The 25,236-nt window shown below is 52.8% G+C and overlaps 1 protein-coding gene and 1 long non-coding RNA gene across 2 annotated transcripts in view; one reads left to right on the top strand and one right to left on the bottom strand.

The window, feature by feature from the left end:
- The window catches only part of C12H6orf132 (chromosome 12 C6orf132 homolog), a 33,011-nt gene that overhangs the window by 5,599 nt on the left and 2,176 nt on the right, over positions 1-25,236 (top strand). Inside the window, exons 2-4 of the mRNA XM_038554056.1 lie at positions 5,581-5,687; positions 19,569-19,644; positions 21,906-24,936. Of these exons, the coding sequence (XP_038409984.1) occupies positions 5,581-5,687; positions 19,569-19,644; positions 21,906-24,936 (3,214 nt within the window). The remainder of the gene's footprint in view (positions 1-5,580; positions 5,688-19,568; positions 19,645-21,905; positions 24,937-25,236) is intronic.
- On the bottom strand, positions 1,713-21,105 carry LOC119874163. The gene is made up of 3 exons (XR_005367704.1): positions 20,839-21,105; positions 17,368-17,463; positions 1,713-2,186 (listed from the first exon to the last, which is right to left on the bottom strand). It is a non-coding gene; the product is annotated as an uncharacterized LOC119874163 (long non-coding RNA).

Here is a 25,236-nt window from a genome sequence, read left to right as displayed (position 1 = left end):
TCCCGGTTTGACAGGTGGGGCAACCAAGCCCCAAACAAGCCCCACCAAATGCTCAGAAATCCTCAGGCAACACATGAGGGAGTCTCGGTGTGACCCCAGATCTGATTCTTAGGTCTATTTGTTTCTTCTAGGAGGCACCCCATTTTGAGTCTCTGGAAAACCAGGAGATGGAGAGGAGAGATGCCAGGTCTCTGCATTATTTCCCTGCATGCTGGCTGTGACCAGAGGGGTTCTAGAGTCAGGCTGCCTTGACTTGAATCCTGGCTCCTTTCACTCACCAGCTGAGCTGGGGAACCTCAGGCAGGAGACCTAACTTCTCTGAACCTTGGCTTCTTCATCTGCAAAATGGGAATAATAAGCTTGCCTCCCCCAGGGTTTGTGAATGGGAATGTAGAGATCACTTAGAATCCTGCCAAGCTCATAAGACATGCTTAATAGATGTTAGACGTTTGCATTTTTTTTTCATTTGCATTTTTATTATTAGTTTTCTCTCTCGTTTGCACCTGCTTAGGATTTGGGAAAAGAGCTAAATGAAGGTCCCAAGCCTCAGCCTCCATGGAGATCTGTGGCTGCTTTGAGGCTGGGCTAGGAAGAGCATTTTTCCAGGCTTTCGACTCTGATCTCTGGGAGAAAAGAAATGCCAAAGACCCAGTGAGATGCTGCTCCCTTTGGCAAGAAGGAGAGAAAGAGTGGGCTGGAAGGGAGGCAGCAGCTGTGCCCAGCCCTCAGCTTCCCCAAAGCAGGCCACCGCACCCCCCTGCACTTACACACACACACACGCACACACACACCAAGAGAACCAGTCTGGGGAGAGGCAGCGAGCCATGTGCCATATGTAAAGCACTGCATCATGTCCCGGAGCCCAGCACTACAACTCAGGCACCCGGTTTGGGTCCTGGCACCACAGCTGCTCTGCGACCTTGAAAGCCAGCCCCACCCACTCTGGGCCTCTGTCTTCCCATCTGCAAAGAGCAGCCCCAAATGTCCAGATTCAGAGTTCTCCCCGACAGCAGACCAAAGGGCCCACCCACTTCCCCGTGGCTCTCACCCACGGCTATAGCTACTTACTCTTAATTTACTGTGATTCAAGCTCAGAGCCAAACCCTTGCTGGGCAAGCTAAGGTGGAGCAGAGGGACACAAGGATGAGAATGGTGGTGATGATGATAAGCAGCCCACTCAATCATTGAGCAGAAATTACCTGCTAGGCACTGTGCTTACCTGCTGTACACCGTATCTCTCACTTAGCCCCCCACCCCCCAGCCCACCCAGTGGGGATCATCGTTCACAGTTACAAAGATGAGGAGCAACCTCCGAGAGACCTAGTGACATGCCCAAGGCCCTACAGTTAATGAAGGGATGGGGCAGGGGCTTGAACCACATTCAGCTGGGCCCTGCCCCATCCTACCTCCCCTCCCAGCTGAGGAGCTGGGAGCTGTGGCCTCCTGGCTGTCTCCTTGCCTTGCTTTGACCTCCTCAGGACCCGCGCAGCCCCAGCCTCAACACAGATACCCCTCAAGCCAACGGCAGGGTGATGTTCTCCTAAGTGAGGCTGTAGAGGAGGGGAGCTGCCATCCTCAGCTGATGTCTGAGGGGAAGCCTTCCTGCTGAAACAGGTGTGGCCACCAAGAGTTCTTTTTGAACCAGGTTTCCAGAAATTAGGTGATACTGATGTGAACTCAGACCCTTGAGGAAGTGTAAATGAAAAGCTGCCTTTGTTTCCTGCCAATTTATGTGAGAGAAGTGTACCCAAATGCAAAGGAATCCTGCACACAGGCCTGTCAGAAAGAGGATTTCATTTGGGGGCAAGCTGGGGTTGTTTTAATGATCAGGTTTGGGTATATGCAGGCAGATCCGAATTTCCACCTCCTTTACCACTGGGTTCCTTTTAGATGAGTTTGCCAGGCAGGGAGGCTTGTTTGTATCTTGACAGGGCTGTGGTCCACCTGGGGCTTGGGCTCTGCTCAGACCCTGCTCCTAGGATCTCCCAAGGCTTCCTAGCTGCTGGAATTGCTCTAGGGGTTTCCTGAAGATACCTTCTTTCTCTGGAAGCTTCTGAGTCTATGGTGGCTCTCTCCATGTTCCTTCTTTCTGGATCCTGCTGGAATGTTCCTCGGGTGTCCCTCTGGGCTGTGTGGCAAGCTCGAGACCTCTGAGATCTCCAAGGACTCTTCCAGTGGGCAAGAGACTGAGTAAAAAGACAGACACAGAGGGAATTTCCAGGTTTGGGGGTAGACAAGACACAGGATGGCATCTTTTCTTATTGAGCAGGTTCAATGTGTCCTCAGAAGGTGAGTTGTCCCACCTCCTCTTTGTCAAGAGGTGGCCTGGCCGTCCTTTACCTCGTCAATTGAGGAGAGGGCTGCTTCTCAGGAAGGCCCATTCTAGCATCCCAGATCATGTGATTGGAGCCAGGTTCATTTACTTCCATAGGAAAAGCCCCATAGTTGGACTCTATTGTCTTTCTGTTTCCTTTGGACCTCGCTCTTGAAGCTTAGAAAGCCCAGCCCTGACCTTGAACCCATGGAGGACCTAGCTCATGGTGGTGGCCCCTCCGGTCTCACCTGCTGGTATGCCTTTACCAGTCAGGAACTGAGCCCAGGTACAAGGGGCCCAGAGAAAGTCTGGAAGATTCTAGCCACACCTCTCTTTTGTTTGGGTGTTTTCTCAAAGCAACAGACATTTATTATCAAGTTCTGTCAGTCAGACGTCTGACATCTGATCCCATGGGGGTAACATTAAAGTGTCTGCAAGATTCGGTTCTTTCTTGGAGGTTGTAGAGGAAATCGGTTTTCTCAGCCTTTCCAGCTTCTAGAGGCCACCAGCGCTCCTTGGCTCATGGCCCCTCCCAACTTCAAAGCCAGCAGTGGTGGGGGGAATCTCTTTTTCACATCACACCACTCCAACTCTGTCACCACACTTCCTGCCCTGACCCCTGACCCCAGGCTCACGTCTTAGAACTGGGGGATTGAACTGGATTTCCAAGAAGTGCCCTAGTGGGGATGGAGCCACCTGGGCCTTCCTCCCCTGCCTCAAGCACAGCCACTCGCCTCTGATCGGTTCCACTGTATTTTTAGAAAGGGTTCCCCTGCTGACAACAACCACAAACCAACACAACAGTGCCTCCCAGCCAGGGTTGAGTCATGGAATCTACCAGGTAGTTAGAACCATGGAATCTGTGAGGTGCTAGGAGCATTTGTGCCTGCGTGGTGGTCAGATTTGGCTCTGCCCCAGCCAGGGGCAAGCTTCACCTCCTATCCCTCCCCAGAGCTGCTCCAGGGCTTACAGCCAAGACTCTTACCCTCAAACGGCCCCCTGCCCATCACACCCCATCCTCCCATCCACATCCCGTTCGTGGCACGATTAGGATTCTCTACTCTGGAAGCAGTGCATGTAGTGGTTCAGAAATCAGTCCTGGAGCAGAAACCCCGGCTTCACCTGAGGCTTTGGGCATGTTATTAGACCTCTGTGCTCCAGTTTCCTCATCTGTAAAATGGGGATGATGACTATACCAATTGCATGGAACTGCTTTCGAAAATTAAGTGAATTAATAATGTGTAAGATGCTTAGAACAGTGCCTGGCCCATTAAAATTGCTCAATAAGTTTTACCTACTATTATATTATTACTACTATTCCAGTGATTCCCTTGCCAGGTTGCTCCCTTCTAAAGCTCCGAGGCACACAGTAATACCAGCCATCAATACCCTGACAATCCAGATGTAGAAAGGAGGCTGCGTAGACCCCAACACTAGTGCAGAGATGAAATGCTTAGAGAAAAGGTCAGCCTGGGAGCATGCCTCTCTTGCTATCTCTGTGTTAATCCCACCTTACCTCCCAGTCCTGTTAAGGACCCAGCAGCCATATCCTGCACGTCGGATTTAGGACTTTGGTGTCCACACAGCACTACTAGGGAACATCCCAAGGAGATCCTGGTGCCAACACTCAAACTTTTAGAAGCCAGAGAGAATCAGGTGGGCTTAGCAGTAGCTGTTTGGTTTTCCCATGAACTCTAGTTTTGTGGTTTCTGCTTGAGCCAAATCTGTGTACTCTTGTGCTTCCTGTCTCCTCCCCCACCTGCCCCCTGGCATCTTGATCTCTGGCCTCAGGGACAGAGCCTGGTAGGGACTGGGCAACCATGTCTTCCTGGAGTGAGCTGGGCAAGGCACTGCTGGCAACCGGAGTTACTGGGAACTGAGGCACACACAGAGAACTCATCATTTTGGTCCCTTTTGGGAGGTGGAGAATCTTCAATGTTCCAGCCACTCTCTCCCTGGTGGGGCAGCACACAAAGGGCTCTGCATCCAGTTGGTGTTCCTGAGAGCCTTTATATCACATTCAAAACCCAGATGTTCACGCAGAGAGAGGGCTGTGGTGGCAGGCATGGGAATTTGGGGTGAATGTATTCTGATCTCAGGACTTCCCTGATAAGCCCAGTCTCTCTTGAATAAACCTTTTAGCTTTCTTGCAGTTTGCTCCTGAACTCATGTGCCAAGAGAAAAGTAGTCATGATTTGTTCAATATTCCAGTTAGAGGATTCTGGATAATTGGAATTTTGACCTTTCTTCTCTTTCCCCTTTGGCTATAGAGGAAGAAAAAGTCCCTCATGCCCTGTTAAATGAGTGAAAACCCTTCTTGCTTGTGACTGTAATAGGAGGCCCACAGTGACCCCTGCTTCTAGGAGGTGACAGTGTGAGCCTGAGACAGGCTGTGAAATCCTTATCGATGAGCATTAAGGGTCATGAGGAAGATTGGTTGAGAAAATGTGAATAGCTTCTCATGCTCTCTCCACTGCTGTGGAAACAGCCCAGAACACAGACTCAGTAACTAGAGGAAGAAAAAGCTCTTTGTATCACCTTCCTATAGGGGAAGGGACCGCTTCTGTTGAGCACTTACCACGTGTAGACCACACTAACTCCTCATAACAGTCCTATGAGGATGGCACTAACATCGCTCCCATTGTACAGATAGGAAAACTGAGGCCCAGAGAGCTTAAACAATACTATTGGTAGTTAGCCGAGTTGGGACTTGTACTAGGTCACAGAGACCCTACCGTCTCGCTCTTCTTGCTCTGCCCTCAAGGGTGCAACGAATGGATCCATGCTCACAACCATTGATGGTTTGCGGGACTCAGGAAATCTTGAGTTAGAAGCGTTCAGAAGGTGGGTGCTGGGCCACTGGGGCAGCAGGTGACCTCATCTGCTCTGCTTGTTCCAGATTAGCAAGTCAAACACTGGAGAGAAAAGCCACCCTGTATGCCTCCCTCGCCCTGTGAGATAAGCCTTAGCTGGGACACTGGCCACACTCCCAGGGCCCCCAAAAGGAGGGGCGGCTTGTAGAAGTGTAGACTCAGGAGCTGTATAGAGGGACGAGGAGGAACATGCCCCTGGGAGAGCTGGGAGAGGCCCCGAGGACCAGCCCCCTGGGGTCCCTGCGGCAGTGGGCCCCACTCGCAGCCACCCCGTTGACAGGATCTTGTGTAAGAGGCACTGAGCTGAGTCAGACAGGCCAGCCGCAGGCCCTGGCTCCTCCCTGGGAACCACAGGGCGATGGACTCATGGGCTCCCGCACTTGTCTCCTCCAGGTGGGATCTATGCTGGAGACAATCGGTTTGACTCCGTGAGTGAGTCAGGAACAGCCACACTGAAAGCTCGGCCCAGAGTCCGGCCCCTCCTGACCTTCCTTCCACTGGTGAGTACGGTTCTGCGCTGGGGCCTGCAGGGCCGCTCTGGGTGGGCCACCTTAGCCGCCGCAGAGAACGTGCCCCTGCCCCAGCGGACATCGGCCTCACCCTCTGTTCATTCCCTTCCTTCCTGGTGCCAACCCAGGGTGCCTCCTGGGAGGAGGCGTGGCTGAGACTCCTGGCAGGAAGGCTGAGATTAGGGGTGTCAGGTCCTCCGCACTGAAGCCCAAGGAGAGCTTATGGGGAACTTGAGTGCAGAGGCCACACAGCGATGGGTACCTCTAGCTCAGCAGGATTCGTATCTGTGTTCTGCGAGCACTGATCGCTGCCTTCCGTGCCAGGCCTTGCATTGGGTGCAGGCATTCAGAGACGGCCGAGCCAGCACTGAGGCTCTCAAGGAAGGACAGGAGCAAGTCAGCAGACTGTCGGAACATAGCTCAGAGCACAGGCAGCCAATCCAGCCACGGGGGTGAGTCAGGAGGGCTTCCTGGAAGAGGTAACATCTGAGCTGTCTTGAAGGACAAACAGCAATGACCCCTGGGAGAAGGGCATTCGGGACAGAATTCTTTGTGGGTCTGAAACTAAAGGAAACCAAAAACTCCCCTCTGGAGGCATGGTTGAGCTTTTGCTTTTTGGCAAGGGAGACAGACTCAAAAGAACTGCTCTCTGACTGGTTCTGTTGACCGTGCTACGAGTTCCTGGCTTTGCTGGGACAGTGTAGACCAGCCCTGTCCAATAGAACTACAATGCAAGCCTCATTGTCATTGTCATTTCAGATTTCCTGGTAGCTACACTGAAAGTAAAAAGAAATAGACAAGATTCATTTTAATGATATATTTTGCTTAATCCAAAATATTCAAAAGATCATCATTTCAACATTAAATTGATGTTAAAAAGTACTACTGAGATGTTTTATATTCTTTTTTTCCTACGGAGTCTTTGAAATCTGATGTGTCATACAACTATACATCCCTCTTCTGATGAGGGACATTTCACTGTGGCTGGTGGCTTCTACTGTACTGGACAGGCCATGTCTAGAGTCTAATTTCTAGGTTCACTCCTATCTGGCAGGCCTGATCCCTGGTTGGGATAATATTATCACTGGTGTCCTTGAGGATTCGTGTCACCTAGACTGACGATGGCTAGCCCTGCTGAGCATAACCACCTCCCTCTCCAACACCTGATTTTTAAACATTTTTTTGGTTTGTCCAATCTCACTAACCAGACCCTGAGATTCTAGATGGGAGAGACTAAGTCTTATATTCTCCTTGCTGCATCCCCAAAGCCCCATGTGGAGGGCTGAACCCCCTGTCTTCTGGGAATACAACGTTAATTTATTTTCTGCTTATAAAAGCAACTTGTGGTGGCTCAGTTGATTAAGCGTCTGACTCTTGATTTTGGCGTAGGTCATGATCTCAGGGTTGTGGGATCGAGGCCCTCCTTGAGGTCTGTGCTGGGTGTGGAATCTGCTTAAGATTCTCTCTCTCTTTCCCTTTCCCTCTGCCCCTCCCCTTCTCCCTTGCACTCTCTCTCTCAAAAAATTAATAAATAAAAGCAACTTGTGAACATGATAGATAAATATAGAAAGTACGACACCACCAACAAAAAGGAATAAAGCAAATGAGTCAGCCCTTAACATCCAGAGATGCATAAGTGTTACAGGGGTCATTGCCCCCATAAATGCAGATAAAATCATTTTGAAATTTTCTATTGGTAAAGGTGAATTAGATTCCCTCCCCTCACCTACCCCCGAGACACATACTCAGAATTACAGTGGTATGAGCCCAGAGCTGACCCACCTATCACCTGTTCTGGTTGTCAAAATATTGAAATAAATGGCTGTTGCCCTTTGAATGATTCTAGCCGTTAAAGGGTTAATACAATGCAGCTGAGTTTATTCTGACTAGACCACCTTCCCACTTGGGTCTCTTCAGTGATTAGGGCTTGGCTTGTCCCAGCCTTTCTGCCCTCCCCTCTTCTTGTTTGGTCCCTCCAGGGCAGATCCTGGGCAGCAGCAGACCCATACCGAAGGCTGGTGGTGGGGTTTGGGGGAGAGTGGGGAGAAGACACTGGAGTGGGCTTGGCCGGCTGGTCAGGCCTGGAGATCCAAGACAGCCTTCTGGGGGCCAGTCCTCCAGGCAAGCCTCCAAGCCAGTCAGGAGATGGGGGCTTTTCCCTGGCAAACCACCTTGCAGCTTGTAAGGTCCCATCCAGTGGCCGGGCCATGGGACCCTGGCTAATGCATATGGAGCACTTACTGTGTGTCGGCCACCATTCCAAGTGCCTCCGATGTGTGAACAGAGTCGACAGAGTCACATTATCAGAAAGGTGCTGTTAGTACTTCCCATTTTCCAGATGGAGAAATTGGAGCACAGAATGGGAAAGTAACTTGCTTACGGTCGCACAGCTCGAAAGTGGCAGAGTGGGGATTTGGAGCCCCACAGCCAGACTCCAGGGTCCTAGTTCTATTCAGGCCATCCTATTCTCCCCTCTACCCACAACCTAGAAGCTCTTTTCTTCCCTCCCAGTGCCTACCTGCAGAATCACCTGCATCTCTCTTGTCTGCCCCTCTGAACCCCTGTCCAGCAGCTGGGGCCTCTGGACACCAGGGTCTCTTGCCTCTTTGGGGTTATAGACCCTTTTGATACTTTGATGAGGCTGTGGGCCACATCTATGCAATGTTGCTTACAATTTCAGCAGAGGCCCCTTTCAGGCCCCTGGCAGCCCATTTATGATGCACCTTTAGATTAGGAACACTTGGCCTGATGGCTTGCATCCTGGGGACATCCCTGTGCTCCTGATTCAGCTCACAAGAGTCTACTTTATCACCTGCTCCTAGGCTGAGGGTAATCTGACTCCTCTCCCTTAGGCTCTGGGCCAGGTCCTTTGCTTTCTTCCAGCAGCGGCAGGAGGCTGGGAGAATGAGAAGCAGGAGGACACAGCTCCATGTGGGTGTGGGTTCACACATAGATACACACACACCCGCCCCCACAGCCCAACCAAGTTAAGGTGGGTGGGGAGCTGGGTCAGTGCCCAAGCCCTGCCTGACATTGTCCTAGCCAGGCAGGCTTCGCCCCTCCCTGGCCCTTCCCATACGCAGAGGGTACCTCCTAGGCCAGGCTTCCCTGGGGCAGGGGCGGCACAAGACAGCCGTGTCTGAGAAACCAGGTGATAGGCCCGGCAAGGCCCATGCTCTTCCTCGAGCTCTGCGTGCACCTGGCCACCACCTGAACACACCCTTCCTGTCAGCACTTGCCCTGCAAAGGGACGGGGGGCAAGAAGGGAGAGCAAGAGGATGCTCTTGGGAAAGGGAAGGGCGAGGGCAGATGCTTCTGACTGCTTCCTGGAGCTTCCTCACTCTATTTGCAGTAGGAGGGCAGAGAACTAAGAAATACTTTCTCAGGCAGCCAGCAGCCAAAGGCCAGTGTTGGAAAGTACCCCTGGATCCCTCAGTGACTGGGATGGGACCCAACTGATCCTCGAGTAGCTGGAACCAGTCTGGGCTCTGCCGCTGCAGTGGCTGAGGGCCAAGCCCTACCTCTCCCCGGGCCCCTGGCTCCTCACCCATCAATGGGGTTACACCAGATGGTCCTTCGGGGTCTCCCCAGCTGTGACTTTCTGTGTTAAGTAACTCATAATGGAGAAGCAGGAGCCCCCCCTCCCACAGAAGCCAGGCCCCTCACAACACACGGATCACTGCTTGAGCTCTGTTTCCACTGCCGTAAAGGGCAGTGTTCCAGCCACCCTACTTCCTGTTCCGAGAGCTCAGAGGACCTGGATGGGAATCACCAAACTTCAGAATAGGTGAGGACCTTGGCACTCATGAGGATGAGAAAACCGAGGCCCAGGGAGGGGAGGGCCCAGGTTACACAGCTCAACAGAGGCAGAGGCGGGACCAGAGCCCAGGTTTCCTCCCAAACCGGTCCTTGTCCATACCACCGTGGGCCTGGGCTGAGTGGAGGAAGGGTCCTTTCTCTCCACTTACTGCTACCCCCAAGGGGAGGCCAGGCCCAGAGCTCGAGCCAGAGCTTGCACACGTTTTCTAGAGCTTAGCTGATAGGACAGCCAGTAGTGGGAAGCTTGTGCTTACTTCTCTCTGAGGCTCTTTCTTACCATCCTCTGGTCTGAATCAAACCGTCCCCAGGGTGACGCATTTAAGGAATTAAAAATTAAATGCCAATGTGGCAAATATAGGGAAACTGGCTGGACAGGTCCCTAGGGGAGCCCCAGGCGATGAGAGCTCCCTGGGTCACCCCACCCAATGAGTCAGGCAGGCCTGGCTGTGCCTGGGGAGGTGTAAGGCTGGGCTGGGGGCAGGAAACTCCATCTGTTCTGGATCCCTCCCTCTATTCCTCTGTGCCTGAAGCTCCAAGTCAGTGGGATTTCTGGTTTCTGCTCCACCCGCTTTCAACTCAGCTCTGAACTCAAGGTCCACGCTGCCCTTTGGGGTTGTGTTTGAGCTTCTTGAGATGAGCCAAGCAGGGCAGCCATTATGCCTGCCTGATTTGTGTAGCTGACATTAGCTGGAAGGGTTGTGGGGTGAGGGAGCACTGTGTGTTTGTGGGGGTGGGTGTCAGGGGCCTGTAACAAGATGAAGTGCACATGGAGCACATGGAGCCTCCCATCCCCATGGTAGCCCACTGCCTCCTCTACCCACCTGGCTCCTACCCTCACAGTGATCAAGGGCCTCACTCTCAACCTCTACAGCTTTATCCTATCCGCAGACAGCACCCCGTTGGCCATACTCTGGGCTCAGGGATATGCATACCCCTAACTTGGGCTGAACTCAGGAGATTTAACTGGGAAAGTTCTAAAAGTGGGCTCAGGGTCATTTAAGTGGGGGATTCTAAGGGTCTTGGGGCCCAGAGCAAGGTAAAAAAGGGAGTGGTATGAGCTCCAAGGGAATGTCCCCTTGATCCCATAGACTCTTCACTATGTAGGGAACCAAAGCAGGGCCTTCCTAGCACAGAGCCAGGGGAAGGGCCCTGCGTCCAAGAGCAGTTTGAGACAGCACGTAGGTTCAGAGGAAGATGGCCTTGTTAGTAGAGATTCTTCTCTGACCCCCCGGAGGGAGTTGGAGCTGTGACAAGGTAGAGGCCAAGGTGGAGGAAGAAATGAAGTTCTTTTTTTAATTTTTATTTTATTTTTTTAAAATTTATTTATGATAGTCACACAGAGAGAGAGAGAGAGAGAGAGAGAGAGAGAGAGGCAGAGACATAGGCAGAGGGAGAAGCAGGCTCCATGCACCGGGAGCCCAACGTGGGATTCGATCCTGGGTCTCCAGGATCATGCCCTGGGCCAAAGGCAGGCGCTAAACCGCTGTGCCACCCAGGGATCCCTGAAGTTCTTTTATAAAATGCTCACTAGCTCCCCATTTCAGAGAAGCTGCTCTGTGGAGAATGCACAATTGCCCTTCTGCCCCTGGCCAGCACCCCCTACCTTCACACTCTTCAAAGCCAAGCAACACCTAGCTGGGCTTCACCCAGCTTGGCACTTTGGAGGAGTTTCCTTGTGACTGTCACTCTAGGGTTCCACCCTCCCTGCTCCTGCAGCCTACAGTGGTTTCCCCCAATCATGGCCAACTCTAAGTCTGACTCAGGGTCATTTTCCTCCTGCATCTCCACACCCCATTCTGAGGTGCCCCAGCCAAGCTCCAGGAGCAATCTGATGAGGAGGCTTGCATTCCACAATATGTGGCTAAGACTCAGACTTGGCCTACGCCCAAGGTCAACCATGTGTTGCCCATTGGCCCAGCCCCTGGTGACCCACCCTTGGGGCTTGGCTGGATTTTGAGGAATCCCAGATATGAGGATGTATGTATCCCAGGCATGAGGAGGCCAATAAGGTAAGCTGGAGCCATTGGTAGAAATGAGTTATGTTCCGCTGAGCCTTTGGTGGGTCTCTGATCCCCTAAAACTTTACGGGGGAAGATAACCTACCCTCAAATAGTAGGTATTTTCTATCTTTCCTCTTTCTTAACTCTGGAATGTTTACAGTCAAAGGGCAGGGATTTTATGTGACATGACCCTGACCACAGGGAAGCATCTGTCTCTTCAGATTCAGCCAGACACAACAAGCTGGAGGCTGTGCCACGGAACCAAGTCTCCAAGTTCTTGGGCCACTGAGCTGTGTTAAGACCCGAGGAAGGAGAGCCCCAGGGGAAATGACCTTTCTCGAGTGCTAGCTAACTCTGCAGGATCTCTTTAGGCATGTGGTAACTTCTCCTAACTTAAGGGAAACGGGATCATCCTCATTTTACAAATGAGAAAACAGCCTCAGAAAGCAAGAGAGGCGCACACTTATTGAGCACCGACCTCGTGTCAGATACAGTCTTTGATTCCTTTGAGACGGTGGAGTTAAATTAAGACTGCCCAGCTTGGTTTGTCTGACTCCAAAGTTCATGTTATATTTTTGTTTTGTCTTGTTTTGTTTAATTAGGCCCGATGTGGGGCTTGAACCCATGTCCTTAAGATCAAGAGTTGCGTGTTCTATCAGCTGAGACAGCCAGGTCCCCCAAGTTCATGTTTTTTTTTTTTTTTAATAACTATTATATTGGGGTTTTTTAATTATGAAGGAAACAGGAGTTCATTGTTAAGAACTGCAAACTAGAGACACATATAAGGAAGAAAATAAATATAAATATTCTTGGAATTGCCTCCACTCCCGTCCTCCCTAGCAACTAATCATTTCTGGACAATTTTCCAATATACTAGGCTGTGATGGTTTGTAAAAAGCTGCTTGGCTGAGCCAGGGAGCTGGCTTGCACCCTGTGTGAACAGAGTGAGGTGATCAATGATCTTAGCTTCTAGGCGTTGTCCGGGTGTTGGGACAGGTTGGGGCTGAGGCCCAGTTTCAGGTGGAGTGCCCCACCTGGCAGCGCCAGGGCTGGACTCTGCCCCAGGCACCCGCGGGGAAAGCTCTGCAGCAGGGAGGGGCACGGCGGGCCGGGGCGGGGTGCTCAGAGGCTCACTCGCTTGTTCTCGGTTGGTTTCTTTCTTTTTTAAGATTTTATTTATTTATTCGTGAGAGACACAGAGAGAGAGAGGCAGAGACACAGGCAGAAGGAGAAGCAGGCTCCCTGAAGGGAGCCTGATGCAGACTCGATCCTGGGTCTCCAGGGTCACACCCTGAGCCGAAGGCAGGCGTTCAACCGCTGAGCCACCCAGGCGTCCCTCTCTCTCGGTTGGTTTCTCCACGCACAGGTCAATGTGGGCCTCTGTCAAGGTGGGCTGCCTGCCTCAAAGGGCCACACCCCCCTGTCCCCCGAGTCTGTTGGAGGCGCATGCCAGCTGCTGTCAGCAGCGCACCAGGGGCACAGGCTCTGTCATTTTCTCAGCACCAGCGTGCCCAGGATGGCACATGGCCAGCTCCTTGACTGACTGCCCCCGTCAAAGCCCCTTGTCTGAGGTTAGCAGTGACCTGAAGCCCAGCCCTGCCCGCTTGGCCTCACCCCGTGGCCCCTGGAAAAGCAGTTTCGGCAACTCCTCTTCCCCACCTGCCTCTTCCCCTCCCAGGAGACAGACAACCATCTGGAATGTCTGTCCTACCTCCGTCATGGAGGCCTGGCCGCGGAGTGCCCAGGCCACCCCACAAGGCATAGGGTGAGCGGGGTCACTGGCAGGACACCTGGAGGGCCTGGCCTCACAGGGCACCATGGTTAAAGTGATCCTTAGCCAGCGGTTGCAGAAGAGGCAGGGAGGCCAAGAGGGAGAAGTGACTGTGCTCCCAGTTCATTGGTGGTAGGGTGGCTCCAGAACACAGGCTTTCCAGCTCTCCTGTGTTCTTTCTTCCTCTCAGTCACTCAGCCAAGAGCTCATTCACTTAACACACTAGTTGCGTTGTCCATTCTGTGCCAAGCATAAACAAAGAATTAGCTGTCATCCGACCCACAAGGAGGCTGGGCTGGGCAGCAGACTCCACTCACCTATGATAGGTTCCGTGCAGCATGGGGGCACTATTGTGGTGGCAAAATTGGCTCTGACCTTCCAATTCTGACCCGGCCACTTACTAGCTGTGCGACTGTGAGCAATGTTCCTCACTCTCTGTGCCTCAGAGTCCTCATCTAAAAAATACAAACAACCTTCCTCTTAGGGTCACTATGACTTACTGGGTTGCTACACGTCAAGCACTCACGATGGCGCCCAGCACCGAGTAGGCACCTGAGAAATGTCAGCTCTGGTCATAACGCACACAGGGTGATGAGCACACAGGGTAGAGAAATTAACTCTGGCTGGAGTTGCCAAGGAGGGCTTCATGGGTAAGGGACATTTATTCTGGGGTTTAAAGGATAACTAGGGGTTTTCCTGGCAAAGAAGAGCATCTCAGGCAGAGTCAGAGCAAGAGCAAGGCTGTGGAGACCCGAGAAGATACGGGAATGAATCCCAAGCAGCTGCAGTGGTTCTCAACATGTGGGGCGAGGGAGGTGTGGCCAAATGACCTAGGGGCTTTCTCAAGCTATTCACCCACCCACAGAACCTCTTCAGAGGGTGGTGAAGGCTCTGGAGAGGGTGGTGTCTCTGGCTTCCTGAGGATCCCTGCGGCAAGGAGCCCACTGGCTCGGGAGGGAGTCAGGTCCCCACGTACACTGGAGTGGGAAAAAGATGAGAACCGCTGATGAGAGCCCAGGGTTTGCGGAGAGGCTGGGAGAAGATGGCAGGAGCTGCAGAGGGGACAGCTTATGAAAGTTCTCGAATGCCGTGTGAAGGTGCTTGAATTTCATCTTCTGGACCAGTGGAAGCTTTCTGAGCAGGAAGTGACCTGTGTTGAGATGCATTTCAGAAAGAACATGCTGGCATCTGGTTTAAAGAATAGAGTGAGGCAGAGGCCAGAGAAGTATCTGGAGACAATGACAGTAGTTTGTCTGGGTAAGGAAGGACTGAAGAAGGGATGAGCAGAATCCGGTGACAAGCTGGGTGATGACTGTATGCCCAGAACGATAGGGGGGTATATAACTAATTGTGGGTCTTTGGGCAAGCCACCTAGCCTCTCTGTGCCTCAGTTTCCTTTTCCGTAAAAGGGAGGTCGCTATAAAAAGGGAGGAGCATCTATCTCATCAGATTGTTGTGGAAAGCAAATGAGTTAAGAGGTAGAAAACACTGGAAGAGCACCTGGCACAGAGTAAGTGCTAGGAAATCAGCAACTTCCATTATGACAGCCGAGACTGGGAGTACTGGAGATGGGGGCGGTGGGGGAGAAGGATGGTGTGAGGTGCTGATGTCCCGGGAGTGGAGAAGCTCTGAGGCTCTCTCAGCACTTTTTTTTTTTTTTAAAGATTTTGTTTATTTATTCATGAGAGATACAGAGAGAGGCAGAGACACAGGTAGAGACACAGGCAGAGAGAGAAGCAGGCTGCATGCAGGGAGCCCGACGTGGGAAGCACCTTCTTTTTGGATGGTCTTTATCTTACATTTTAACTTTTTTTTTTTTAATTTTAAGATACACATAGCATAGGGGTGCCTGGGTGACTCTCAGTCAGCTGGGTGTCTGCCTTTGGCTCAGGTATGAACCCAGAATCCTGGTATCCAGCCCCCACATCAGGCTCGCTGCTGAGCAGGGAGCCTGCTTCTCCTTCTCCCTCTGCCATTCCCCCTGCTTGTGCTCTATCTCTCTGTCAAATAAATAAATAAAGTCTTTTAAAAAATACACATAAAAGTTGCCATTGCAACCATTTTAAAATGTATAATTCAGTGGCATCATGTAATTTTTTCTTTCAACCAATCCTAATGTGCAGAAAAGTTACAGGACTAGTGCAAAGAATGCTCTAGAGCCTTCACCCACATTCATCACATTTGCTTTATTTGCTTCCTCCATCCTTGATACAGACACATTGTTTCTTCCTGAACCATTGAAGAGTAAGCTGAGACACTACATCCCTCTATTGCTAAATACTTCTATGTGTGTAACCTAAGAACAGAGACATTTCCTGCACAATTACTGAATTCAGGAATTTAATACTGATACGATACTTTTACCTAATGCACATTTATATTGATATTGCCAATTATCCCATTAATGTTCTTCATGGCACACATCCCAGGATCCATTTGAGGATCAAACATTGCATTTAGAGGCCACCTGCAAGCCCCCTTCTGAAGGAGGCTTTTCCTCAGTTCTTTGAGGCTAAAGAAGGCAGGTCAGGGAATTCAGCACTCATGGAGGTGGACGCTGTCTACATCTGTGCATTTGCCCACTAAAACATGGCACCATCCAAGCCAGCCTCGAGTCTACCCTGATAAGTGAGGGGCTCTCATCTTCTGGGTCTGTTTTTCTAGGATGAAAGTTAAAATGAATTTGTATTTGCCTTGGCGGGACGCACAGCGGTGGAAGGGACAGCTAAGTGAGCTAGCTGCTAGGGCTGTGTGGGCAGGGGAGGGGCCAGCTGGGACTTGGGGATGCAAGGTTAGTTCACTTCAGTACTGGGAGCTCCTGAGATGAGGCTAGACTTTGGGACCTGCGCCAAGGGTGGTGAACAGTGGAGAGCCACAGCACCTCAAGCAGTGCAGCGAGATGGTGGGAGTGTTCTGGGACCCCCATGTCTGGAAGGAGAACCTGAAAAGTTTGACCTCTGCCTGCACGGTTGCTCCAGAGCCGCTCATGAGACAGACTTCCAATCTGTGGTCTTGAGAGTCTAATGTGTTTGCAGAGTTCTTGAAGATCAAAGGGTGGGATGGGCAGTTGTACCTCCGGCCCATAAAGTCTGTCCGTCTCCTTCTTCCACACATAATTATACCTAAGCATCTAAGGTGATCCAGAAGGTGCTTCTAGGATTCCAGGCAGCTTAGCTTTGATCATTCACAATTTTTTCACCTTTGCGGGAGAGACGATTGGAAGACACAACCCTTCAACTAACACTGGTTTCCTGGGTTAGGAATATCATCTCGTTTAATCCTCATAATGCCCTACAAAGTAGGAAATATTAGCCCCATTTTGTAAGTGAAGAAAAACGGGTGATTTGTAGAAAAGGTGAGTTGGGAGGCCTAGGTTTGCACCCTGGCTCTGTTAAGGGATCTGAGACAACACAGGTAAAGCTCTCAGTGCTGGCACACTGTAGGTATGTGAGTGATGGTTTAACAACACCGCCACCACTGCTCATCCAAGGAAGATCACACTCGTGGCAAAATTCAGAGCATGCATGGAATCGGAGACTTTCTATGCTGAGTCCCAATGTCCTTTTATTTTCCAATTATGTTCAAAAGAGGAAACAGAAGTCTCAACCATGGATTCTAAAGGTCTGGCCTCCACCTCATCAAAATCAGAGGGTATATACTTGATGAAGGTTTATTAGACAATCAGTGTGTGTTGCATCTCAGAATGTCTTGGGAGACACTCCTTAGATAGGCTGCCCTCCCCCCATCCAGATCTCTGGGTTTGAGAGACATGAAGAACAAGTGTGTGTTGGCCATGTGAATCAGGTAGGGGCAGGGAAACATTACTAAGAGGAGAAGAATGATGCCTCGTGGCTACTCCAGCTTCAGAATTCTTTGAGAACATGAAGATGAGTGGTTTGTTGCCCCAACTGGCCAAAGAGTAATTCAGAGTTTGCCCTTGGTAACCCAGAGTCTCATGGATATTTTCAAAACACCTGTCTTGAATCCCCCAACTTATATATGAAGCCATTAGGCCATTAAGCCCAGAAAGTGAGTTAGCACCATCAGCCCATCAGTGAGTAACAATAACAATATAGCTTACTGTGTGTCTAGCAGGATGGGTCTATCAGCTTGAGTGGGGGTTCCGCATAGGACATAGTCCCTGGGCTCCAAGGTCAACCACATCTCATTGGAGGAACTAGGGGAATATCGAGAGAGCAAATAAATATCTTCCTTTGAGGAGCTTGGCTGTGGGCTACTCTGAAGAGCATCAAGTCAGAGAGGGCTCCTAGTAATAACGTTTATTGAGCTCACACTTAACTGGCTTTCACTACATGCCAGGAGTGAAGTACTTTTTGTGTATTGTGTCATTTAGCCTCACGACTGCCCTAGAAGAGGTAAATTCTATTTTTATCACCACCTCACAGGCAGAGACACAGAGAGCTTAGGCAACTGGCACAGTAGGTGGCAGATCTGGAATTCAAATCCAAGTAGTCTGGTTCCAAAGCCAGCCAATAGAGCAAGGGATATTATTGCTAAAAATAGAGGGCGGGAAGAGGGGCACAGCCTGACCAACACCCAGCCTCAGAAATGAACATGAACTCCATGTATGAGTTGGAAGGATAGTGGAAATTGATAGTTGGAAGGGAAGTGGTCAGACTAGGATGCGGGATGGGTCTATCAGCTTGAGTGGGAAATAAAACCTGGCTGGGAAGTATGAGGCCAGGGTATCGAGGACTTTGAAAGCTACCATAAAATGCTCCACATTGGGATCCCTGGGTGGCGCAGCGGTTTGGCGCCTGCCTTTGGCCCAGGGCGCGATCCTGGAGAAATCGGGATCGAATCCCACATCAGGCTCCCGGTGCATGGAGCCTGCTTCTCTCTCTGCCTCTCTCTCTCGCTCTCTCTCTGTGACTATCATAAATGAATAAAAAATTAAAAAAAAATGCTCCACATCACTTCAAAACACAGGTGTGTGGATTTTGTTGATGTATGGAAATGTGTATTTGGAAAAAAAATAGAATGCAAAATAGTAAGTACAAACGGACAGCTGTGTAAACATATTATGCACTGTTAGGCTTAAGATCAGAAGGGCATCTGCAGTCCTATAAATATTCTAGGTCACTACTTTTAATTTATTTATTTTTCTGGAAATACCTAATGAAAACCAAGAGTGAACAGGAGTCCAGGTTGAAGAATTTGGCTTTTAATTTGTGGACATACATGGGGGAGCAAGGCAGATTTGTTTTGTTTTAATTGGGATCTAATTCATAGGCAGTTGACTCATTATTTGCGGATTTGGTTATTTGCAAATTCGCCTACTTGCAAATATTTATTTGTGAATCCAAAGCAATACTCCAGACACTTTGGACCTGTGTAGAGCTGTGAAAATTTTACGTTACCTGATGCACATGGTCCCAGCTGAGATCAAACAGGACACTTTGCCTTCGTGCTTCAGCTCTTATACTGTATATAAATTGCACTTTAGTGCCATGGGGTTTTTTTGTGTGTGTGTTTATTCACTTTTTGTTGGTGATTTCACTGTTTAAAATGGGCCTCAAGCATAGTGCTCATGTGCTAACATCCCTAAGTACAAAAAGCTTTGATGAACCTTACGGAAAAAATATGTATGTTAGATAAGCTTTGTTCAGGCTTGAGTTATAGTGCTATTGACCATGGGTTCAATGTCATCGAGTAAAGAATATTATCGATTAAGGTGTCTTTAGGGGTGCCTGGGTGGCTCTGTTTTTGGTCATCTGCCTTTGGCCTAGGTCATGATCCCAGGGTCCAGGGATCGGACCCCACATTGGTTCCCTTCTCAGCAGGTTGCCTGTTTCTCCCTCTCCCTCTGCTGCTCCCCCTGCTTATTCTCTCTCTCTCTTTCTCTCAAGTAAATAAAGTATTTTTTTAAATTAAAAATACAGTGTCTAAACAGAAACACACAAGACTCACCTGTATACTAAATCCACTCTTTTAAGGGTTTATTTATTTATTTGAGGGGTAGAGCTGGGGCAGAGGGACAGGGAGAAAGAGAACCTGAAACAGGCTCCACGCCCAGCCTGGAGCTCTATCTCATCACCCTGAAATCATGACCTGAGCCGAAATCAAGAGTCAGACGCTCAACCAACTGAACCACCCAGGCACCCTAAAATTCATCCTTTTAAATTAGCCCTTTTATATTTTAGTATATTCACAAAGCTATAGAACCCTTCCCAATGCTACTGATTTTTGAGCAGTAAAATGACCTCTCAGAGCAGCAAGTTAAGAATTGTCTTTCTCTATTCCCTCTCTGCCCTCATTCAGAATGCCCAGGAAAACCATGGACTGGCTGTGCCCACCCCCTCTGTCCCAGGAGACTTTGCAGACAAAGAATTGACAGGTAAGAGGACCCTGGGCAGGGGGCTTGTCTGTCTTTCTTTCCTCCTCTGGCCCACCTCCCCACCTGGGGATAAAGCTGGAGTCCCTTGGCCTTTTGGCTACTGGCTGCAGTGGGTGGGAGTTGAAGAGAGCCAAGGTTGACTAAGGTCCACTTCCAGTAGGGGAAGGATGATGAGGGCCAAGGGCAGCATGAATCGGAGGGAAAGAACCCCCGGAGTCAGACAGACCTGGCTTTGGGTCCCAGCTCCCCCCACACATTAGCTCTGCTTCCTTGGGTGAATCACTTAACACCTTGCACCTCTGTATCTGCAAATGAGCCACAGCCAAGACAATTCCAGTTCTAGAGAGTGAATGAAGTATGGGATGGGACATTAGTCACTTCTTGTCACGCTCTGCTCAAAACCTGTCAGTGACTTCCCGTGTCGCGCAAAGAAAAGGTTCTTGCTGGGACTTCCAGAATCCGGCCTCCCCTGGCCTCACCTCCTGCTTTCTTTCTCTGTCTCACACTGTCTGCTGTCCTGGTCTCCTTGTTGCCTTTCAACACCAGGCGCCTTTCCACCCGAAGGTCTTTGCACTGCCATTCGCTGTGCCTCGGCTGCTCTTCCCCTGTACCTAGGGACAGCTCTCTCCCTCCCTCACTGCCCCTCTGCTCAGATGTCACCTTCTCAGTGAGGCTTCTTCTCTGACCACTCTATTCAAATCGTATCCCCAGCGCTCCTCCTGGGTGTTTTTCACCTAGTACTCATCATCTAACGTGGTAATAGTTTACTGATGTGTTATGTTTGCTGTGTGTCTCATTGTCCCATTAAAATGTAACCTCCAGGGGGGCCAGTATTTTGACTATTTTTGTTTTGTTTTCACTGCTGTGTCACAGCTCCTAACACGTGCTTAATGAATGTTAGTTTTTTCTCCTCCCCACCCTCAGTATGTCTTTTGTCTTGAAGTCAGACAGCTGGGAGGAGCCTTCAGAGCAGCACGTTCCCAAGGTTTGTCATGCTCTGTGCTAGAAACTGAGAGGAGGCGAAGCAAGGGGCACCTGGCAGGAGTAACCAGGGCATCCCTGTGGTCTGCAGACTCTGCAGAGTCGAGGCGCTGGGGCCCAGCCCCAAGAAGGGAGGGGTGCGAGCTGTTGGGGCCAGGGGTGCTGGCATCTCTCTAGTGCCTGGGTAGTTCAGGTCACCTTCTTTCTACATACCCTCATTCCATCTCATAGTCCAGAAGCTGATCCAGGAGCTCTCTGTGAGGTGGGAAGCTGGAATCTTTGGAGTTGCTTGTGTATATTGCTCCCTCCTGCGCATCTTTCACCCAAACTTCCTACTGAGAAGGTCTCCTGGAGCCTGCCCCTGATCCACGACTTCTCATTTTCCCCCTCATTTTCCCCATCTGACAGTCTGAAAAGTTAAGTGCAGGTGGTAGGAATCAAAGTGGTCACTGTTCATGAAGTGCCCACTCTGGGCCTAGCACCATGATAAGCCCTTTATGTGTATTTACATGAATTCTCTTACGAATCCTCACCACGGCTTTATGTGGTAAGCACTGACGTCATGCTCATTTTGTAGATGACAAAACAGAGGCTCAGAAAGGTTAATTGGTGTGTCCAAGGTCACGCATTGGGTTAAGTGGGAGAGCTGGGATTTGAACCCCAGCCTTTCTGGCTTTGTATCAGCTAGGGCCCCTGTAAGAAACAACTGGCACACTCAAAGGGCATCACCAAAGCATTTAATAAAGGGATGATATACAAGAGTGTGAACAGAGTTTGAGGACTGAAGAGGATGGTGATACCCCGAGAGGCCGAAGGAGCAGTAGGGAGCTACTCCTGTATCTGAGCTGTGGGACAGTGGCTAAGTTGATGGAAGAGCAGCCCTTGCTAACTATGGGCCCATCAAGAAGGCAGCCGAGGATCGATGCCCTGGCCTCTCTGCCCCCACCCTCTGATCTGCCAGCAGCTCCCATCGGCTCAATCCCTCTGTAGGCAGAGAATAAGGGAGTCCTGGCACACAGCAGGGCAGAGAAGAGTGAAGCAAACAGAATATTCAGTCCGGGCTCCAGAGGCTGTGCCCAGCATAGTCAGCCCCCCCGCCCCAGAAGGGAGAGGCTCACTCCCAGCACAGCTCAGGAGACTGGAGACATCCCTCCAGGTCAGGAGGAAAGGCATGAAACTGGCCAGTTATTCTCTTGGGCGCCGCCCTACCCTGTGCACACAGAGATGGGCCAGGCTGGTTGCTTCACTGTGTCCTCTTCTTTGCTTCTCCCTTCTTTCAGGTACCAGCTCACTAGTCAACGGCAACCTCCGACTGTACAGCTCTGTGGGTGACCTAAGACCTGGGCATTATGGGCAGGACCCACTCATCCCCCCACCGCCCCCAGGCCCAGCCCCGGGGCCACCCCCAGACACTTGGCAACCTCGAGAGGAGTCCCCACCACCTCCACCTCCACCTCCCATGGCTCCCCCACCGCCTCCCCTGCTGCTGGAACCCCCACCCCCACCCAGCATGGCCCCACCTCCGCCCCCAGTATTAGGGGTCCCAGCCCCCCTCTCCACCCTTTCCTCCCCATCCACACCTACCCCTCCGGACTTCATTCCTCCTGCCCCACCCTTGGCCTCTGTAGCCCCACCCCCACCCCCTTTGCCAGCCCCAGCACCCCCAGCATCTCCTCATACAACAGGGACTCACCTCTTCCCCGCTGGGGGTGTCACCAAGTGGAAATCGGAGGTAGCACTGAATGGCAGGCTGACAGAGACCCCCCGAACCAGCCCCCCGCCGAGCCCAGCTGAGCCAAAGGGGAGCCTTCTGGGACCTAAGCCGGACTCCCACCTTACTTTCCCCCGCTCACTCAAAGTGCCTCCCCCAACCCCAGTCAGGACTTCATCCATCCCAGCTCAGGAAGCACAGGGAACTCCTCCAGAGGAAGAAGTGGCCACCAAGAAAGCCCCCAATCGACTCCCACTGCCTCCCACCTTCCACATCCGCCCCGCGTCCCAGGTCTACCCGAACAGGGCCCCTGAGCCAGACCACCCAGGGGAGCAGCATGCTGCAGCCCCAGGCAGCCCCAGGCTGGGCCAGGCCCAGTCCTGGACGAAGGAACATGCAGAGACTCCACCACCGGCCCCTCCCCTCCCACCTCCTGCACCCCCGCAACCTCCCCCAGCACCGCCACTGCCCCCAGCTGCCCCTCCTTTACCTTCTGCTCAGAAGGCAGCTCCTCTACCTTCTGGGTTCATAAAAAGCCGCAAACCCAGCTCCCCTGCTCCCAAACCCAAACCTAACCCCCCCAGCCCAGAGGACACGGCCTCCTCAGCGCCTGTGGACTGGCGGGATCCCAGCCAGATGGAAAAGCTTCGGAGTGAGCTCGCGGCCTATCTCTGTGGCTCCAGGAGGGAGGACCGACCCCTCAGTCACAAGGCAGGCCCAACAGCGGCCTTTCAGGAGAAGGAGGGCAAGAACGGCCCCAGCCTGCCAGAGAAGGAGGTTCCTCCAAGCCTGCCAGAGAAGGAGGTCCTCCCAAGCGCTCCTGAGAAGAGTCCCTGCAGCCTGCCAGAGAAGGGGGCTGCCACCAGCCTGACCCTCCCCCCCGTGGACTACATCCCCCAAGACTCCCTGACTCCCAGTGTCCGGCAGATCCGGAGTGAGCTGGAGGCCCGGCTCTCCTCATCAGCAGAGAAGGAAGCCAAGCCCAGCATCGGGTCTCTGCCTCCCAAACCTCGGCTGGAAGGGGGAAGAATCTTTGAAAACAGGGGTGATAATGGGAAATTCTCTAAGCCTGTGGCCAAGAATTTGCCACCGCAATCCACCACCCCTCTGCCAACCACACCACTTCAGTCCAAGGCCACACCTGGGCCAGCCTTACCACCCAAGCCCACGCCTGGACCAGCCGCACCACCCAAGCCCACGCCTGGACCAGCCGCACCACCCAAGGCCACGCCTGGGCCTGCCCTCCCATCCGCAGCCACAGCGGTACCCACCACATCATCCCAGCTGATAGAGAAGAACCTAGTCCCAGGTGGTCAGTGGGAGAAGCTGAAACCTCAAGAACTTACGGAGCCTCTCCAGATAGAGGCAGGAGGGCACCCCACAGAGGCCAGTAAGCCTCCTATGCTGGGAACCCACCCATCTCCAGCCCTCCCACCAAAGAGATCCCCTGGCGGAGAAGAGGTGACATTTCTCTACAAGCTCCATCGCAACCAGAGAAGCCCCAGAGAAGAGGCTGTTATGGGGTTGGCACCGCCGGCCACAGGTTCAGCTGTAGGGTCGGGAGACCCTGCGGAGGTGAAGGAGCCCCAGCGGCAGCCAGCCAACACCCCCGCCTCAGCCCAGCCTGCAGATGACGTCCTCAGACATCCGGTGACCGGGGAGCTGGTGCAGCCAGGCTCCCCGATGGCTCTGCTCCTCGCAGCCAGGCAGAGGGCGCAGAAGGGGCGGCCGGGAGGCCTTGCCCTGGGCCGGTCCGCCCTGCCAGGGAGCCTCCGTGACCACAGCAGCCAGCCCCAAGCAGGCTCGGACAGCATCTTCCACACGGAGGGCCAGCCCAACTCTTTCACCGTGGTCCCCAAGCTACCCAAGGAGGCGGAGAAGGACCCCCAGCTGGCCGCCGGACTCAGTCAGTGGAAGCCGCAGCCCCGAGGAGCCCCCGAGGCCAGGGAGCCAAGCCTCAGGCACAACGCGACAAAGGCAGAGCCCCAGGCCCCCGCGGCCCGGGAGAGGCCGGCGTCCTCCAACCTGTCCCAGGGCCGCCTGCTGCCCAAATCCTTCTCGTCCCCTCCTTCTCCTTCCTGCAAGAGGGACGACGACGACGACGACGACGAGGGCGGGGAGTTCCACTTTGAGGTCATCCCGCCGCCGCCCGAGTTCAGCAACGACCCCGAGCCCCCGGCCCCGGCCCCGGCCCCGGCCCCCCCGCACCTGGGGCGCCGGGCGTCCCCTCCCCGGAACACCTTCGCGGCCGTGGAGCAGGCCTGGGCGCCTCGCGGCTTCTCGCGCCTCGCGGGGGGCCCGGAGCGCGGCCCGGGCGGGGGCGGGGGCGGGGGCGGGTCGCTCATCAAGAAGCGCCTGTACGTGGGGGAGCCCCCCCGCAGCCCCGGACAGCCCCGCGGCGGCCCCGGCCGCAGCCTCAGCTCCCCCAGCTGCTTCGGGCCGCCCGGGGGCCCCGACCTGCGGCGCGTCCGCGCGCCCCCCGGAGGCCTGCACGCGCGGAGGCTGTCGGCGGAGGGCGCGGCCCGCGGCGAGGCCAAGTTCAAGGCGACCGGCGGCGGCGGAGGCGGAGGCGACTACCGGCTCGGGCCCGCGGCCGGCAGGTGAGCAGGGGGCGGGGCGAGGAACGCGGGGGGGGGGGGGCGGGGCAGAGGAGCCCGCCGGGCCGGGCCCCCCGCGGGGACAGTCTCTGGGTTTTCTCTCCTCCCGCTCCCTGGGCAGAGGAGGCACGCGAGGCGCGTTACCTCCAAAGGGCTCTGTTGGCGCTTCCAGAACCCGCTTCCTTATTTCCCACCATCTCCCTTACCCTCTTTCCCCACCCTCCTGCTTTCTCCACCAGCCCCCCCTCTTTCTGCGCTCTCTTTCCCACGCTCTAGAGACTCAGGGCTTCAGGCTAAGAGTGC

This window comes from Canis lupus, chromosome 12 (assembly GCF_011100685.1).
Source record: "Canis lupus familiaris isolate Mischka breed German Shepherd chromosome 12, alternate assembly UU_Cfam_GSD_1.0, whole genome shotgun sequence".
NCBI lineage: Eukaryota > Metazoa > Chordata > Mammalia > Carnivora > Canidae > Canis > Canis lupus.
This window is presented reverse-complemented; position numbering and strand designations above follow the sequence as displayed.